Source organism: Dreissena polymorpha, chromosome 2 (assembly GCF_020536995.1).
Source record: "Dreissena polymorpha isolate Duluth1 chromosome 2, UMN_Dpol_1.0, whole genome shotgun sequence".
NCBI classification, from domain to species: domain Eukaryota; kingdom Metazoa; phylum Mollusca; class Bivalvia; order Myida; family Dreissenidae; genus Dreissena; species Dreissena polymorpha.
This window is the reverse complement of record NC_068356.1, coordinates 110,243,425-110,261,274: the sequence shown is the minus strand read 5'-3', so window position 1 is coordinate 110,261,274 and position 17,850 is coordinate 110,243,425. Positions and strand designations below refer to the sequence as shown.

General features: G+C 32.3%; 1 protein-coding gene across 1 annotated transcript; it reads left to right on the top strand.

Annotated features, from left to right (window-relative positions):
• Window positions 1–16,211: 16,211 nt before the first annotated feature.
• LOC127869981 (ras-related protein Rap-2c-like) lies at window positions 16,212–16,865 on the top strand. Its single transcript, XM_052412640.1, has one exon. It carries the CDS (start codon window positions 16,212–16,214, stop codon window positions 16,863–16,865), a length of 654 nt encoding a protein of 217 aa, XP_052268600.1.
• Window positions 16,866–17,850: the final 985 nt, after the last annotated feature.

The window sequence follows — 17,850 nt, the reverse complement described above, 5'->3', positions numbered from 1 at the left end:
TTTAGTTTGTTATGGAGTTTGATTTCTTATAATGACATGTTTACCAAATAGACTACCACTTAAGTATTTGTGTAAGTTGTAAATGGTTCAAGATCTCACTATAAGACTACCAGATTACATACAGTTAGTCAAAGTCAGTCAATGTTTATGTTCCTTAAAATTACATTTGTTTCTTTCAATATGAAAAAAAGATGTTTTGCTGACACCTTAGCATTCAAGCGTGAATGTTTTAAAACTGCGCATTCTTATTATTTTAACGAAAATAATTTAAAAAAAAAACATGGAATAAAATTGTATTAATATTCGGAACAAATGATTGAAGTGAAATTGTTTTGTTCTGAAGATTATTAAGAGAACAATACAGACACGTGATGATGCGGCATAAACAGTGATGTTGCAATATATTTTTGTTCTGAAGATTGTTAAAAGGACATAAAGACACGTGCGGATATGGCTTAAACATAGTTGTTGCACTGTTTTAATAGGATAAGATTATTTACATAACTTGAAATGGAATGTCTTGAAAATGTCAAGTCAAGATATCGAAATCTAAAGAACTATTTGCTTTGCAATTGTGAACGTGTCATACACAACACCATTTCCAGTGTTTAAGTGTGAAATACAGACCTTATACTGCCTCTATCAAAATTAAAATAAATTGACCTTGCACGATGTGAATATCAGTATTTTCTAGTGCGTATTTTCTGAGAAGTTATATGAAATGTATTGTTTATTCCGTTGTTATTAATAGACAGTGTTTTAAATGTATGTTCATGTAGTTATAAATATACATTCCTTTTCTTATCAGAACTTGTGCAAGTATCCGTTCTAAGTAAAAAAAATTCCCGACACGTGCATGAAACACAGTTGAATATTTACCTATCCGTATTCCCAACACGAAGGTCGTATTGAGCATCGACTAAATTTACCTCGCTGTCTGAGTCAGAATCAGAAAAATCGCTAAATTCTGGCTCATACATGTACTATGAACGGACAACTCATCATAATCACTATCTTCTTCCATTTTCCCTCAATTTTTCTAACAAAAGTGTCGAGAGATAATAAATCCGAAGCCATATAACGCCGGTTCGTTATTGAGAATGGAAAAAAGAAACGTCATTTCCGGTTTGAATGAAAATGGCGAGAAGATCGGAATGTGTGAAAATACGCGACTTTGTCCTCTTCGCTCTCGCTAATAACATCGTTATTGAATTGATGTTAGGTGCGAAATAATTTGAATATGCTCTAAATTCGAGAAATGATGGGGTTTTACAGGTTTTTTAAATCGCGGCACGTGAACTTTAAAAGAATGAAAAGTTGCGCAGTTAGCTGAAATATTTCTGTAATCGATCATCTTTATTAAAAAAGGAAATAACTTTTGGATAGTAAAAATGTAAATTAAAAAAAATGCCGACAAGGATAACTTATTATTCTGAGTTGTAAGTGCAAACAAGCAACCATTTTGTTTACCTAAGATATAATGTTACCGGTTTTGTGTTAACCATAGCAGTATGGCCCAATTTGTTGTAAACATAATAACGCTTCGACTCTGAACGTGTATGCAGAATGAAATATGGAATATGACTTTTGACTTCTTAATGGCAACATGAGCAAGTGCACGTAATATTTATAAAACGTTGTTGAGTGTGCCGATTTCGTTAATATGTGTGCCTCAGATATAAATAATCTTTGTATGCACATGTTCATTATTAAAATGATTTGATTTTACCAAAAACGATGACATAATAGTTAACTGTGAATACTCTGATAAACCTCCCGAAATTGGCGCTTATTAAATCCTTGTGACCTACATAATATATCAGGTATTTTCTAGTAGGCTGAACACAATTTTTTAAGCGTTTTTCTTGTTTTCAATCTGTAAAATTAATGTGACTTCTCTTGTTAGAGTAATACATGGTAAAAATATGCTACTTCTGTGACATCAAAACTGTGTTATACATGTACATTGTACAACCTACGAACACAACAGTAGAACAACAACCCTTATTTAAATGGCAGTTAATCATTTACCAGACGATAGAAATGATATACCAACACGTACAGTAATTATGTCAATGATGTCATTAAAACGTATTTTATGTGTGAACGCCAGCATTCTAGCTTTGACTTTTAAGTAATTTTCTGTTGAAAGCTGACACGTGGTTCCTTGTCTTTTATTGTATGATTTCAAGCATTGATATTGTGATTGAAGACGCTACAGTTTTGCATAATACAATATCTACGATACATACTTAAAAAATTAGAAGGAAAAGTACGTCAGGAATTACAGCTTCAAACTAGGAAATATATATTTTGCTTCTACCAATACAAGCTTCAAGAACATTAAATCATATGTTGAGATGAGTTATTACACACATTTAACACGTAAATATCTATGACCAAAGCTTGCACTTCCAATGAACTAATTTTGTGTAATTTTGTTTCGTCCGTTTTTATAATTATAATTCAAAATCAGTGAGCTCTTAATTTGTGTACTGTACTTTGTGTCTATTATGTTTTCAGTGTTAACAAACATTGCTTTATGTATTTACCCTGTGGCTCTTTTTTGTCTTTTCTGATAAATGGGGGTTATATCTGATAAATATCTATGTAATTAGTGTTAAGGTTGAGGATCACGAGTAGTATTGTAAAATATCGTTAAATCAAACTATGTACGTAGAAATATTTAAAAACAAACATATTGTTTTAACAAGTATTTATGTGCTTGTATGTGCTTTCGAGTATCAATTTAACATGCAATCATCTTTAAGTACCCGGCCTCTGAACACAGTCTATTGAAACCTCAATAAGCCGCAGGCCACATGTATTATCTGGCATAAACACTGAATGAACTGTCAAGATATTGATGCAAATGAAGCCATTAAAACACTTCAAACATGTCACAGGAACTGCTGATATGAAATATTCTGAGAAATCATCTCGAAATGATTGTGTGTGCTTCTCATTTATTGCGTTTATTACCGTGAAAACTGATTTTCTCACTATTGCTTTGGGATGCTTTCGGGTTTAATTCGAATCATCTATTCATAGTTATCATGGATTTGTTTGCCACTCAATGACGCATTACCAAATACAGTAAGTTGAATTTTCAAAGCTTGCACATTGCTAAACAAATAAAGAAAAATATATATAAAAAGAAACAATAAGTAATTCCAGTGACCAATAAAGCTAGTTTATTTTAAACGATTGCATTTATTGGTATACAATATATATTTTTATAATTTATTGTACCCTATAGGAAAAAAGAACTTGTACGAAATTACTTCTTTAATAACAAAACAATAATTATACACATACACTTTTTGAAACCGGCATCGCCGCATTTAACTGTGCAAATTAAAGCAATGGACTTAAACCAGTTTGTAAGAATATTAAGATCAAGATAAATTCAAACTCAATAATTACGTTATGTTTTGAATAGTTGGTCTTATTGTATTCCACGTGTTTGTTTATTTGTTACATACAATTATGGCTCCTTTTGGTATGCTTTTTTGGATGTCTCAACCGAACATAGAAATGACTTCATTGGTAAATCGACAACAAGTTGGTAAACCCTGTAAAACATCAAGCATCATAAGAGAAGAGCTTAAAATAAATAATTGACACAAAGCAAATAAACATTATACAATAGAATACACACACTTTTTTCGATCGTTGTTTTTCCCCTTGTAAGATTGGTAAAACAAAAACTATAGCTCGCAACAGACATTATTTTCGACATTCAATAAAACATTAAATATATACATGATGCATGCTAATAACTTCCACCCAAACGTAGCAGTCTTACATATATAATTATGTAAAGGATAATTATTGCAACTTAAAATGCGACCTTTTATTTCTCAAGATAACTTTTTAATACTTTTATCTTAGTAACCTATTACAATTCTATATTGCTACATGATAACATATATTTACATACAGAAGGTGCAGTTACGCTCACTTTTGACATAATTGTCACGTTCAACAACTAGAAAATATGTTTTTTCCTCGGCATTGAAGGAAACATTATGTATGTGTTTCCAACGTGCTTGACGTTTCGTTTTAAAGTTCACCGATGTATAAAGCTTTAGTACACGGCTTTATCTTTTTTTATTGCTGATTGAACATACTTTACTAATTGCACGATTAAAGTGAGAACATTCGCAGACAATCGATTATGCCATTGAACAAATACTTGCTATTATGAAACCACGGTATTGAAACACGAAATGATCGCATGTATATTTGCTGAGGATATTTATCTTGATACGTTTTGTATAATTAATTACTTCAGGCAGTGCATGGTCATGTCTTATTTATAAATTTACAAAGAATTGTGCAAGTACAATATTCGGAACTATAATTGTCATAATTACGATGATGAATGTAAAAATCACACGGCATGTTGTATTCATCTTTTTTTCTTCTTATTTCAGAACTAAATTAATCTCCAAATCACGCTTCTTATAGCTAGAAATCAGACAAAACGGATATTGCTTGTCAATGTTACTGTGAAATTTTACAAGAAGAACATATTTTAATGATGCGCCAATATAAGGGAAACGTGAATGTACTAAGAACGCGAGCTTTATATATTGGCTGTCGAATACATAAATATGAATTATTGAAGCTTGCAACGGCAAAGCAATCTATGTCACATATCTTCATTTTTAGAAATGCTGATTTTACTAATCATACACTAGTAATTATGTTGTAGCAGAATTAAACACATAACAACTGTTAATAGAACAATAAACAATCCAGCATAGTTAATTGCAAATAAAAATCAAAGTACTGGCAGTACTGGTGTGACGATGCTTTTGAAGAGGATGGATATAAAACATCAATTTAAGTTTATCTATATCACCATAATTGTGTATGTTGATACGAACATTTGGGTACGATAAAAAATTTGGGCACGAAAATTTTGGGAACGAAACAAAATTTGGTACGAACAAATTTTACGTACGAAACATTTTTGGTACGAAAAAAAGTTTAGGGGTACGGGGAAGTAGTACCCGTGGGTAACTTGACCCATTGAGCGAAACTGGGAGGCGGGTCACATTCTTGTTCATTAAGAATGGCAATACATTCATGATGATTCTCGAAAGTAGGTATGAGCACATAGCCGGACCATGTGAGCTCAATCGTATGAGCACTTGACTATCCGAGTTCGCCCACGAACATATGGATAAGTTAACTAATAGCGAAATGACCTTATACATGTATATGCTGAAATCTAACAATCGAACGAAATATCAAACATGGTATGTACACTTAGGTGGTTGTGTAATTTCTGTTAGAATATCGTATTCAATATGTAAATTTTAAATGATTGTGCCCGCACTTGAAACTCAAGTGCCTTGTTTGAGTCTATACGCGCCTAGGCTGCACCCAGGGTGTGTATTCGTGTTTTTCCAAGGTAATGAGTTACCTCCGCGCTGAGGCTGCATAATGTTGGGACCCGGAGTGTGTCAAGCACTCCTACCTAATAAGATTAGATTGACGACAGTTGGGACGAATTTTGAATGATAGCTGCAATTTCCAGCTATTTGTTTTGTACTGAAATACTTTTCAATTTTTTATATGGTCAAATGCTGCGGGGGGGATGAGATTTTCCGGAAAAAAAACTGTCAGGAATGGTGACCACAAAACATACAAAATATAACATTGCGCCGGGAGCGGGAATCGAACCGGTGTCGTAAAGGTGAAAAGCGAACGTCCTTACCACTGCGCTAGCGGGACGGACAATTACGTACAGAAATGTTGTTTTATCTATATATATCATAGCAGTGCAGCGTTTACAATTTGAAGGTTCGAAATCGTTCGCATTCTTTAGTTTTGTGAACACGTAAAAAGTAAATTTTACATGTTTTTATTCGCAATTTATTTACTAAATCGAGAACAAATATCAAACAAAATAGAGAAAATATATAGTTGTTTCATTGGTCTATAAAAATAAAATGGATATAAAATTGCTAATTTGAAATTAACGTTCTGATACACTTATTGAATCTGTTTCCCCAGGATATGCTGTTCTATTAATATTTACCTTTATCAACACGAACGACAACTCTGTTAGGAGAATGTTATCAATGAAAATCAACGAGCAATCTCCTACGCAGTGGCGAATGCCAAGGGAAGTAACTGAAAAAATCGAGTTATCTCAATCGGACTGGCTCGGTCTTTTACATAGGACGCAATTGTGAAGATTTTTTTTACTGGTAATCAAACCTTGGACGCTGCTGTTCCAGCATCGTCAAAAATCCCATTATTTTGTTAAGCCTGAGTGTTCTTTGTAAATGTTAGAATAATTCCATATATACATTTAAGCATTTATATATGTTTGTCAAGTTATTATCTTGCAATATATATATCAATATCAATGGGATAATACTAATACTTGTATTATAAACATATATTTAGTATAGGTCTAGAGAAATGCATTATAAACGCTCATCCCACAAATGGAGAAACAATCTTCTAAACAGGAAAATACTAAGATAATGTGTTGACATTATGACAAATGGGTTTAAACATTACTATTTTGCGCTGGGCATAATAACCAGATTTTGAGGCTGCGTTATATCTATAGTTACACTCGGTACATGGTACGTGTATCCCACGGGCAACCCAAGCGATATATGTTTGAAACAGAAGGCTTTCAGTTGTTGATTGCATTCAATGTACTCAATGTGTTGCAAGGGCATACATAACTAGGCAAAGGTTCATCCCATGGCGGTTTCAAGATACAAAAAAATGTTCACGTGGACATATGATAAAACTCTTAAAAAACGAACATGCATTTCTAGATAGCAAACAATTGAAATAATTTTACAAAACAATCACATACAACGTACATTATAACCGAAATTATGTTGTGTCCACTTCTTAAGACGATTATAAAGCTCATTTTTGTTGATTTGTTTTGGATTTTTTCTAATGTGATATTCGTTATATTGTATCTGTTTCAATGAATAGATGAACCAGTATACGCAGTTTAACAAGTTGAAAACGTTTAAATGGTGTAGTAAAATAAAGCAGCACATTTGGCAAAATAAAGCAAATCTGAAATCTGATAAGCTGCAATACATTTTAAACGCAACCCATTTGAAACACGACACGTTATCTAAGCTTGTATATATTGTGACAGCACAATTTACTATTTTCCAAGATTTGTTGTCTGAAATAAATAATCGCCAACCGCATATAAGCTGTTTTTAATAAGAATTTATCGCAGATGATTGCTATGAAATTGTAAGCTGAAAATCACGTACGCACTATCTATCATAACATCATAGCTCGACATAGTGTTTTGCACAACTTGTATCTAGCCTTTAACGGCAGAATTGGAAAAAAATATTATTTAGTTGAGGGAAAGACGTTATAATACAAACTAAACTTCATTATTCACGTAAGAATTGGTTGGTGGTTTCTATATATCGATACAGATATTCTACCTAGACGCCATACCATTACGGTCAGTAAGTCGGTCACAAACATTACAAAAACGTACATATTTATATGCAAAGGACGATATATTATCTTACCCTGAATTGTTAACATTACATATATAAGAAAAATACGATATTATTGTGCATGTTACTACTATGAGATATTCTCTTATAAACTAATACCGCTATTACTCTGGTAAAGATACTCATTTAATGAAAAAGCACATTGTATATGAGGCCTCAGTGTTTAAACGCAAATTGAGTTACCCGTACGTATTCAAACATACTTTTCTCAAGTTAAAGCAATATTTGTTTTCTTACAAAGGAGTAATAGCTTTTTAACGAACGTATTGTACTTAATTATTTAATCAACAATTCGCAATAACAAAGGGAATGCAGTATAATAAAATAAGACCGAAATATGCACATGCTCCACAGTATAGTGTGATAAACGATGACCGTTCGTTAATCCACGTGTGTATTATTATAAAATCAAACGTTATGACCTTAATACAGGACTGTCTGCTTACCAATTCGTTTCTATCAGCGCATCCGTGCTAGCGTCGTTATGACAGATTGCACTAAGAGATACACAATTGCAACTTGATTGTCGAGTACATATATCGATCATCGACTTAAATGCATTGTTATTAAAGAGATATGAATTATGATCAGGATGACCTAACGATCTGTGATACTGTGATCAGTTATAACGAAAGAGCCAAGATAATTGTTTTGTCCTATACCCATTTTTAATTGCAGAAACTTATGTCAATACATTACATGAAGAGAGATTCAAAAGTGAACATGGTTTGTTTGGCCGAAGTTCTTCTTTTCGGTAAAACGTAGTCATCAATAAACCACAACATTAAGTTATTGTGAGGGTAAAGATTACAGTCTTTTAGTTTAAAGTCTAAAAATACATCCTATTAAAAAGTCAATTCACAAATCAAGCACCATAACATAAGCTCTGAAACATAAGAGCATTTATTAAACAAATGTTTGACATCGAATATTATTTATTATGCATTAAGCAAAGCCCAAACAAGCGTGTGTCAAACAGATGGCAAATTTTAATGCATCATAATATAATTCATTATGTGAGTCGCCATTTCAACTAAAATCGTTTTTAAGTAAGTTTTCTGTTAAATTTTATCATAACGTGAATTACGAAACTATCATAGCATCATTTCATGAATATACGACACGCAAATGTGTGTGGTTCACAGTGTGTTATAGTTAATCACTTGATGACATGAACGACATGAAGTAACTATCCATTTGATTTATTCTAACAATTCATGTACCGATAAAGGAATCATGACGCATTGACATCTGGCAATGCAGCAATATGTATCATTATTACGTACTGAATCATTTTGAAATTAGACTTGGTATACAAAAGGCGTATTATATATACAGTATTGTACATCGTGGTACAAATCAAGGTCAAGCTGCATGTGTTTGCAAACGCTTGTCTTCATTTAAGGGAAACCAATAAAGTAATTTTCGTTATCGTAATGCAATGTCTTTACTAATGTAAACATATTTCACACATACATTTCATTCTGCATCTACATGTATATACTTATGTATACATATCATTTAAAAGCAACCGTAAAATCCCTATTTAGAACAAATAATTGTTGATCATTGTTGGTGTTTAAACAATCTTACATTATTACTGGCATACACATGCTTAAATCTCTGGGGGAAATCAAAATATCAACACCTAGTGGTGTCTAACAAAAACAACCGCACCGATTAACCCTTTCTAGGACATATACATAATTCTGGAATAGAAGCGTTAATTTATTTAAAGAATGACATGCAATATCTTGTTTTGTAATGTGTTTTGCTGGCATTCGTTTAACTGTGTCTAATTATATCGCTCTGACGTTTTATGTTTACTGTCTGGCACTGTCTTGAATCAACATATCGATATTTTGAATCCCAAAACAACTCGTTTTCTTTACGCGCGTTGACCCTTATGGAATGAGTGTATGTGTCTTTGGAAGACAAAATCCAGCGGCAATTAAGATAATCATCAACAACTGGATCATATCACTTATATTGCTTTCTTTCTGCCAATATTAATTATATTTAATTAACCTGATTGATTGATGGGATCTTGAAACAATCGTGTAAACAACATGTCAATAATAATTGAAATAAGTCCATCTCATGTTTTACTTATTTGGTTATTGTTCTTTGTTTCGGACTAGCTGTTTAAGTTTTTTTTTTATAAAAAATAATTGATGTAATTATACAACGGGACAATTCATTGCCCGATATAATTGCGTTTTTTTAATTCAGGAAAATGCAAACTTAATACATTTAAAAACCTTTTACTTTTTCATACACTAATGGATTAAATAGAGGATATCTATTGGATTTGGTGGCATATTGATTTTAATTCGCTTGTGATTTTATCTATGATCACAAGTGAATAAAAATCGATGTTCCACCTAATCCAACACATTTCTTTGTTTATGCTTACAAATTATAATTTTGGTATTTTTACTGAAAATAATGCCTCTTAAAATGATGCCAACGACGTCATTTCACGGTATACCAGTGGACAGTCTCGTTCATGTTCACTGTTAGTTTTTACATTGAAACTGTTTTAATTCACTCATATTTCTCTGTAAATCACCGGAAAGCATAAAGTAAACTGTCTTTATTTTTACAGAAGTAGTTCAAACTAATATGCGTCAAAATAAGGAAGCCTGGTGTAACGAAACCAATATTACACAACTTATTTAAAGCTGGAGATGTCATTTCATCGGGGAAAGTAACCCTAAAATTATATTTACTGGTTATACACGGCGTTTTAGATGTTTTTATCTTGTGCATGCCTAATCATCTTCTAGCTCAATCAAAGACAAAAGTGCCCTGATGACGGATGCACTTGTAATACTTTGATTGCATGAAATCTTATGATACAATACTTTATAAGCAAGAACCTAATTGATGTATTTTTCTTGTAATTTGTAAATGCATTGTATTTGACCTAAAAGATATGGGAAAAAGTGATAAAGAGCTTTCCTCATAAAATGTCATGTATTCCCATTTATTTGTTACACAAACTGTATATATAGATTTGTGAAACATAATATTTCCAATAAACTTTTAATGTTCTTTGTAATCAAGGTAAGCTATTCTTATTAACCTATGAACGGTGTCCGTCGTCGTGCGATGTGAAGTGCGCGGCTTGCGGTGTGTGTCGTCATCCCTTAGCTCGTGACGTAACTCGATGCCTCATTGTAATCTAATTGTAATACAACTTGTTCCGATTGTTAATCTGCAAGTATTTCAGCTGTAGTCAACTTTAGATTACATGCGTCATAACAACTAGGTCGGAAGGTCAAATTAAAAAAAAAATCTAGTTACAAATATAGTCCACATGTTCCCTCAATGATTATGAAATTTGGTGAACATGTTTATCTTAATATTACTTCCATTGAGTCCAAATTCGAATCTAAACCATGTGCACTCACAAACTAGGTTAATTGGTCGATTCCTTTAAAAACAACTCTTTTTACAGTTCTGGTAAAATGTAATGAGACTTGCTCAGAACTGTTATCTTGACACACTTGGGGCCAAGTTTCAATGTTGTTCAGATGCGTCCGAAAGATATGGTCTTCAGGCCCATTCTGACACATCTAAAGTGTACCACTCTAACATTTATGACGTGTTAAAACTTATTCAGAATGTTAACTTGACAATGTAAAGGCCTGGTTTAATAGAAATTTGTTACAAAGCAGATTTCATTGTCAAGTCTTCAGCAATAGGTGTCCGGGATCTTGGGTTAGAGTTTAAGGGACATCGTGGCTTTCTTATAATGATGGTTATATTTTAAAGCCATCACGATTTTTACTAAATTTCATTTTAAAAAGCGGTGTATTACAGCCTGCATGTATCTATTTTATTCGTATAAACATCGTATTTTGCTATGGCTATATGTATATTCTCGGCAATAAGATTTTAAAAATAATGAGTTAACGAGTAATTTATGTTTTGTGCAGTTTCATGCCATCATGATTTATAATATCCAATGTGAAGTTAACTGTCCATGACAAAATATTGATGTAGTTTCCAATTGTATACCGGTACGTACACTTTCGACAAGTTTTAAACAGAATGTGTGACTTCATTTATTATTTTATTATTGGACAAAAGATTACATTAAAAGCATGACCATGAACTTTTCAAATATATTATCATTTGGTTAAAGAAATAAAGATATATTCGTCAGTAAGATATAAGAATTAGCGTGTCGTGTGGTAGTTGTATCATAAAGTTTTTTAATATTCTTTTATTTTGCACGCAACTTTTATGCCAGGGCTTTTTTTTGCATTTATTTTTCTCAAACGCATTACTTTGTTGTATGTGTTAAATAAATTTGCTCGGTTTTGTAGTTGACGCATACACGCATTTTTTGCAAAATAAAACCTTAATTGACAAAAGTAAACTCGGCCAGGCATTTTGGTAAAACGAAATCACGAATAAATCAGTATTTATCGGAAATGTCTCAGATTAATAACAAGTTGTCAAGCAGTGTTTATTTGAACAATACCTCCTCATTTCCTTACACACATTTACATCTGATGCTACGTATTACATATAAACATGGATAATTTTAGTTTTTGCACAGAAAAAGAACAATTTCCAAACATACATTTAGACTGATTGAGATTGTTTCAGCAAATACATACAAACATACTTTTCAGAAGCATGATAATGTGTAAGTTTGAAAAGAATTGTCATAGTCATTTGTGAGCATATCGGATACTTGAGATGTATTTGATACAAGCAAAGGCAATAATTGTTACTGTATTTATATACATATACACGAAACATAAATTATGACATTTTTCTCATCGCAATAACCATCAATATTTGTACATTTGACGAATATAATTGTAGTTCATACATTATAGCGTGTAAATCCGTCGCATGACTTATAAATAATATGATAAGGCAAAATCAACAACAACAGCATACTATTTAGTTTCCCAATATTTAGTTACCAATATTTTTATGGCATAAATACAATGGCTTTCGTCTCGTTAAACACATGTATTCTTTTAACGGTGATACAATGATATAAACTTATCATTTAGTGCAAGTGCTGTGGTATCGCATTTATTACTCACGTTAATTAAAAAGCATGCCGACAATAGACCTAGCACAACGTGCCGAATGGGACATTGATTTATACGAACGTTTGTTATAATTTAAAAAATGCTATAACGAATGCATAGTGTCATCACCATGAAGAGATATAGAACATCGTTGCATTTTTAAACTACCAACATAAAAATCAACATTGAACAAAATAGCTTTAAAAGTTGGTTCAAATATCAACCACTGTCAGAAAAGAATATCACGCGAATATAGCTTTCTTTGGCAGATCTCAAATAGTACCGTAGCATATAAATACTTGTGTTTGCAATAACTCAAAACTCAATGTGAACCGAAATCATGCAACAATCTAATCAAACTAAAATATAAATTCAACCATTTAAAAAGAAGATATTACTTATCTTTTTTCAGTTATCCATGTTGCACTTTTGTTGAAACATTAGTTCGTTTCATGCACTATTGTATTGAAGCAGTTGTTGGTGTGATTTATTTTTATTTTAATCAATTAATATGCTGAGAAAGACTGGCAAGCCTTATCCACCTTGATGACAAATACTAGAAATATGATGTTTGTATTTCATTTCTTTTAAATCGAATACCTTTTGAGAATAATTTCATTGTAGTATTGGCTGCTATTCTGTAAATTATTTTTATTAAGAAGAAATTAGAAACTTTCAATAGTATTGTCTACATGATTTGCATAAGGTCAAAAGCTAAATTTACCATCATATTTCAAGTATTATAGTATGCTTGTAGCCGAATATCATGTTGCACATTTCTAACTATGTCATGATAGCTATTTTGAAAAAATATAAATATCGTCACCTAACTTAATAAGAACTGGGCACTTTTGTTAGAAATTGCCAATTAAACTCAATACAAAACACTAACGCTCACTAATATGTTGCATGAATGAACATGAATAGCATTTTGTTCATTTGAACTATGACTACAGTTATTTATTCGTAATTGTCTTGTTTACTTATGGAGGTATCTAACACACGCTTTAATATCTATGGATATCGTCGTTTGCCCTTACTATCGGCTTTGAGAAGGAACAGTGAGCGGACACAGATATATATGGTACGTGTAAGTTTTCAGAGAAAAACTTGCAGTGCAGTTCAGACACTGTTATTTCTCCGATGCCGTCCCTAAACAAGGACATCAACGTTTACGGACTAAAGCCCGTCTGGGTTAAACATTTAATGTTTTGTGAATAACATTTAGTAAACAAAACACATACAGTAACAGATAAACGAGCAAAGAGAGAATTAGATGGATATACTTAACAAAATGATTGAAAATGGTAAATATTGTTTCTCAAGAGTTTCAAAACAATCTTCTCATTAAGTTTTGTTACACAATAATAATTTCAATAGCTATTTATTTATGAGTTGGAAATATTGAACGTTCGTTATACATTTACATTATTAGCATCGTTAGTAAACGTACCAAGAACAGAACAAATATTAATTTAATAAAACTTTCAGGAATACCTTTCTGTGCATGATGTAAATGCAAACGCAATCAAAATATAACATTATTGAACATGTTACGACCAGTATTTTCGTTTTTATTTAGCTTCAATGTGCACACAATGTTTAAATTACAAAATTGGTATTCAGTGTATCAATATTATATTATATTTTGTCGCCAGGGCCTGCATAACAGCTTTGTTTAAATAACCTACTTACTGCATTTTGCGTTGCCATGCGGCAGAGGAAGATCAATTGATTTCCGTTTTTCTTAATTGCTTTGTATACCCAGGGGGTTGTTTTGTTCTTAATTATGTTGTCAATTAAACGCTCGGGATTTTATCTGATGTTACAATATCAGGTGGTGAAGATAATTTTGAACTCATTATATCCTCTGTTCCAAGTATTACAACCATTAGAAAAAGATTATAATTAAATATGTGGAAAATACATTTTTGAACAGTTTACTGTTGTTAATAAATCGTATTAATTTGTTTGATGAACTAGTCACGTAAAGCTTTTGTTTTCTTTAAAGGACGTAACAACGTCAACTGAGTTCGATTTCAGAATATATATATAACAAATATTTATATTTAGGCTTGCTTATTAACTTATTAACATAATTCCTTAACGTGTTTCATTACTTTTCATTTTACATGGCAAATCGTGTAAGATCATATATATATATACAAGGCTCTCAGAATGAGTATTGGCTCTCTAAGGTCGACGTTGTGAAATATTGGTAGACATAACTGTGTCTGGCTTTGAATGTCTAAGCTTTTATTGAAGCAATCATTGCTTCATATACAGTTTCCAAATAGGCGGTATTCATATCCACTGAAAAAAAGACTGACAATGATCATATGGGTAAACGTTTAATACTAAACAATAGGCACATGTACCTAGCTTATTAGGCAATGAAACATTATTCAAATAATTGTAGTCCGACATGTGGGGTATAATTGTTTTTCCTGCATGTTGAAAAAATAACAATAGTTTTAAACAAAACGACAAGAATCTGTGAAATAATCAATAAATTTATTTTAAAAACGTAATCGTGGATGCGCATACATATTGTAGTACTGCAATTCATAAATGCGATAGTCAGGCGATTTCTTAAATTAACTAAGAATAAATTATTGTGTTGGGTAGTAGCAAATATTTTCATAACACTAGGGAATAAAGTACCTAATCACCAAGAAAACGTTGTTATTATTTAAATGATGCGAAACATGTTTTTGAAAACTAACATGTAGAATTATCTTGGGTTTTGTGGTCAAATATGGCAACATAACCAACTATTTGTCATTATTAAGCATCACGGGGTCGTGATTATTTAAACTTGGGCACATTTTTCCGATAGTTATATACGAAACAGCTTTGGCATAGATTTGTTATGTTCCAACAACACTTTTTCATATCGAAAGTGTTACATAATTAAATGTAAAGGAAGCGTTAAATGAACCATTAGAGAACAGCTGTATCGTATTTATTAATCAGAGCATGTGTTACTCAAACTAATCTAGGCGTCCCGCGTCACGCTGCTAGTAGGAAGATTGATATATTCAAATATTATAAAGTCACGGCATGTTTGTGTACGTTTCATAAATATATTTAATCGCAATCCTCTCTCGCAATGGCAGGTATAATGTTACAATGTTCATGTTCATATAAAACTGTTTCCTAAGGATTATTTTGTGTTGTTAGTTTGTGTGTTTAAAACGTGCATTTAACTAAACTATAGCATGTAGCGGCGTGCAGTATGTTAATTGCAAGTCACATATTATACTAATAGCATGTTAGCAAAATAATAATAGCAAAATGTGATTTAACCAAACAGCCAAACGCAAATTTTGGAAATTGTTATATAACGTTTGTTCTGAGTAGTTAAACGACGACTAATTGTATGACGATATAAAGTTAATTATCGTACTTTATGATGTTCGTACATACCCGTTTCTTTTTGCAAACAAGTAATAGTCTTTGGATTACGTTACATGAAAGCTTATAAAGCCGGGACTTCATGGTAGTTATGCGATCACCATTTCGGTTTGTTACGTCGCCGGTAATTCCTCATTGATGTAATGGTTTGTTCTATTTTTACGTGATGTGTTGAATTACAGGTACGCAAATGGGTCGAGACAGCGTCAGACCGAACTACCGCGTCGTAGTTCTGGGGTCAGCAAGCGTGGGAAAATCGTCCATTATTAGCAAGTTCATGCACGACAGATTCTTACAAAGTCACAAAGAAACTATCGAGGAATTACACATACATGTGATGCGGTGCGACAACGTTTCTGTTGAGATTGATATTCTTGACACGTCGGGCTCTTATCAATTCCCCGCGATGCGCAAACTTGCCATAGCAACCGGCGACGCTTTTGTACTCGTTTATTCAGTTGACAACATGTCAAGTTTTGAGACTGTGAAAATGTTACGTGATGAAATTCGAGAGCAGAAAACAAAGGGAAAATATTCCATCGTCGTCGTGGCTAACAAGGTCGATTTGGAACCATTTAAGGACACAACATGTGCGGTGACTGAATCAATTGTTTGTATAGATTGGGAGGAGAAATTCGTTTTTGCGTCCGCAAAAACGGGCGAAAACGTTCACGAAGTATTCCGGGCTTTAGAGAATAAAATTATCGAGCGAATAAAACTTGAGGAAAAACGCCTGAATTTCATCCGCCGGATATCAATGCCTGTCATGCGTATCGCGAAGTCCGAGAAATCCACGGTCGGGCTGATACAAACTAAAAGCAGAGCACATTCAATGGATTCATAGACCAATCGTGTCTTGCCCTTGTTTATTACTGTGTAAACCGTTACCAAATGTTAATGGTAAGTGCGCTTGATTGATATGCCATTTCAATGCATTGAGACCAGGTTGCGTTTTACTATTGCATTAAACCTGTAGGCACACCAGGACTGTTGTTGCATGTATAAATCAGATTGTATGCTTAATATAATATGAATATAGAAAAATATTGTGTTAAAGCTATCTGTGCTGAGTTTGAATGTAGTTCTTAACGATGATCATTATAAAATGAGACACTGATGAAACTACATTGCATACATCGATGTATTATTTTCATTGCATGCTGGCTACGAGTTGTGTCACTACTCAAATTGGACGTATTTGGCAATAAGAAATTGGTCATGTTCTGTGTTACATATGTATTTTCGTTATGAAAATCATGACTAATATGTTATATAAATTTTATTAATGAAAACTAATCAGACTGTTCTTATATACGAAACCATACCAGGTGATGCAGTATTTGTATAAAACGATTCCTGTTGTCATGATCTCATCTTCGGAAGTTGTTGGCATTTCGTTTGTTTATACCAATGACTGTCAACTTATAGTGCACATTTGTTCTAAAAATTTTTAAATAATGTATTATCGTTTAATACAGAATATGAACAAATACAAGACAATGTTTTCAAAACGCATACCAAAAGTATGGACTATAACAGTTCTGAATAATTTACCATTTATAATATCTATATATAAACTATTCAAATAATTAGTACAAAGTGCATTGTAACTGTTTATTATAAACACATGATTACACATTACAACAGAACTGTTATAAATGTTTTTCTAGTATTCGTTTTCAATATCCACTTAGCTAAATCTTTATAAAATATAAAATGTTTAAAAATAATTTTGTTAACTAATTTGGCAGTTTATTTAATATAAGTGTTGTCGAAAGGTTGATGTAATCATCATGTTGAAGGCATGAAAATCAACATACACATTTTTG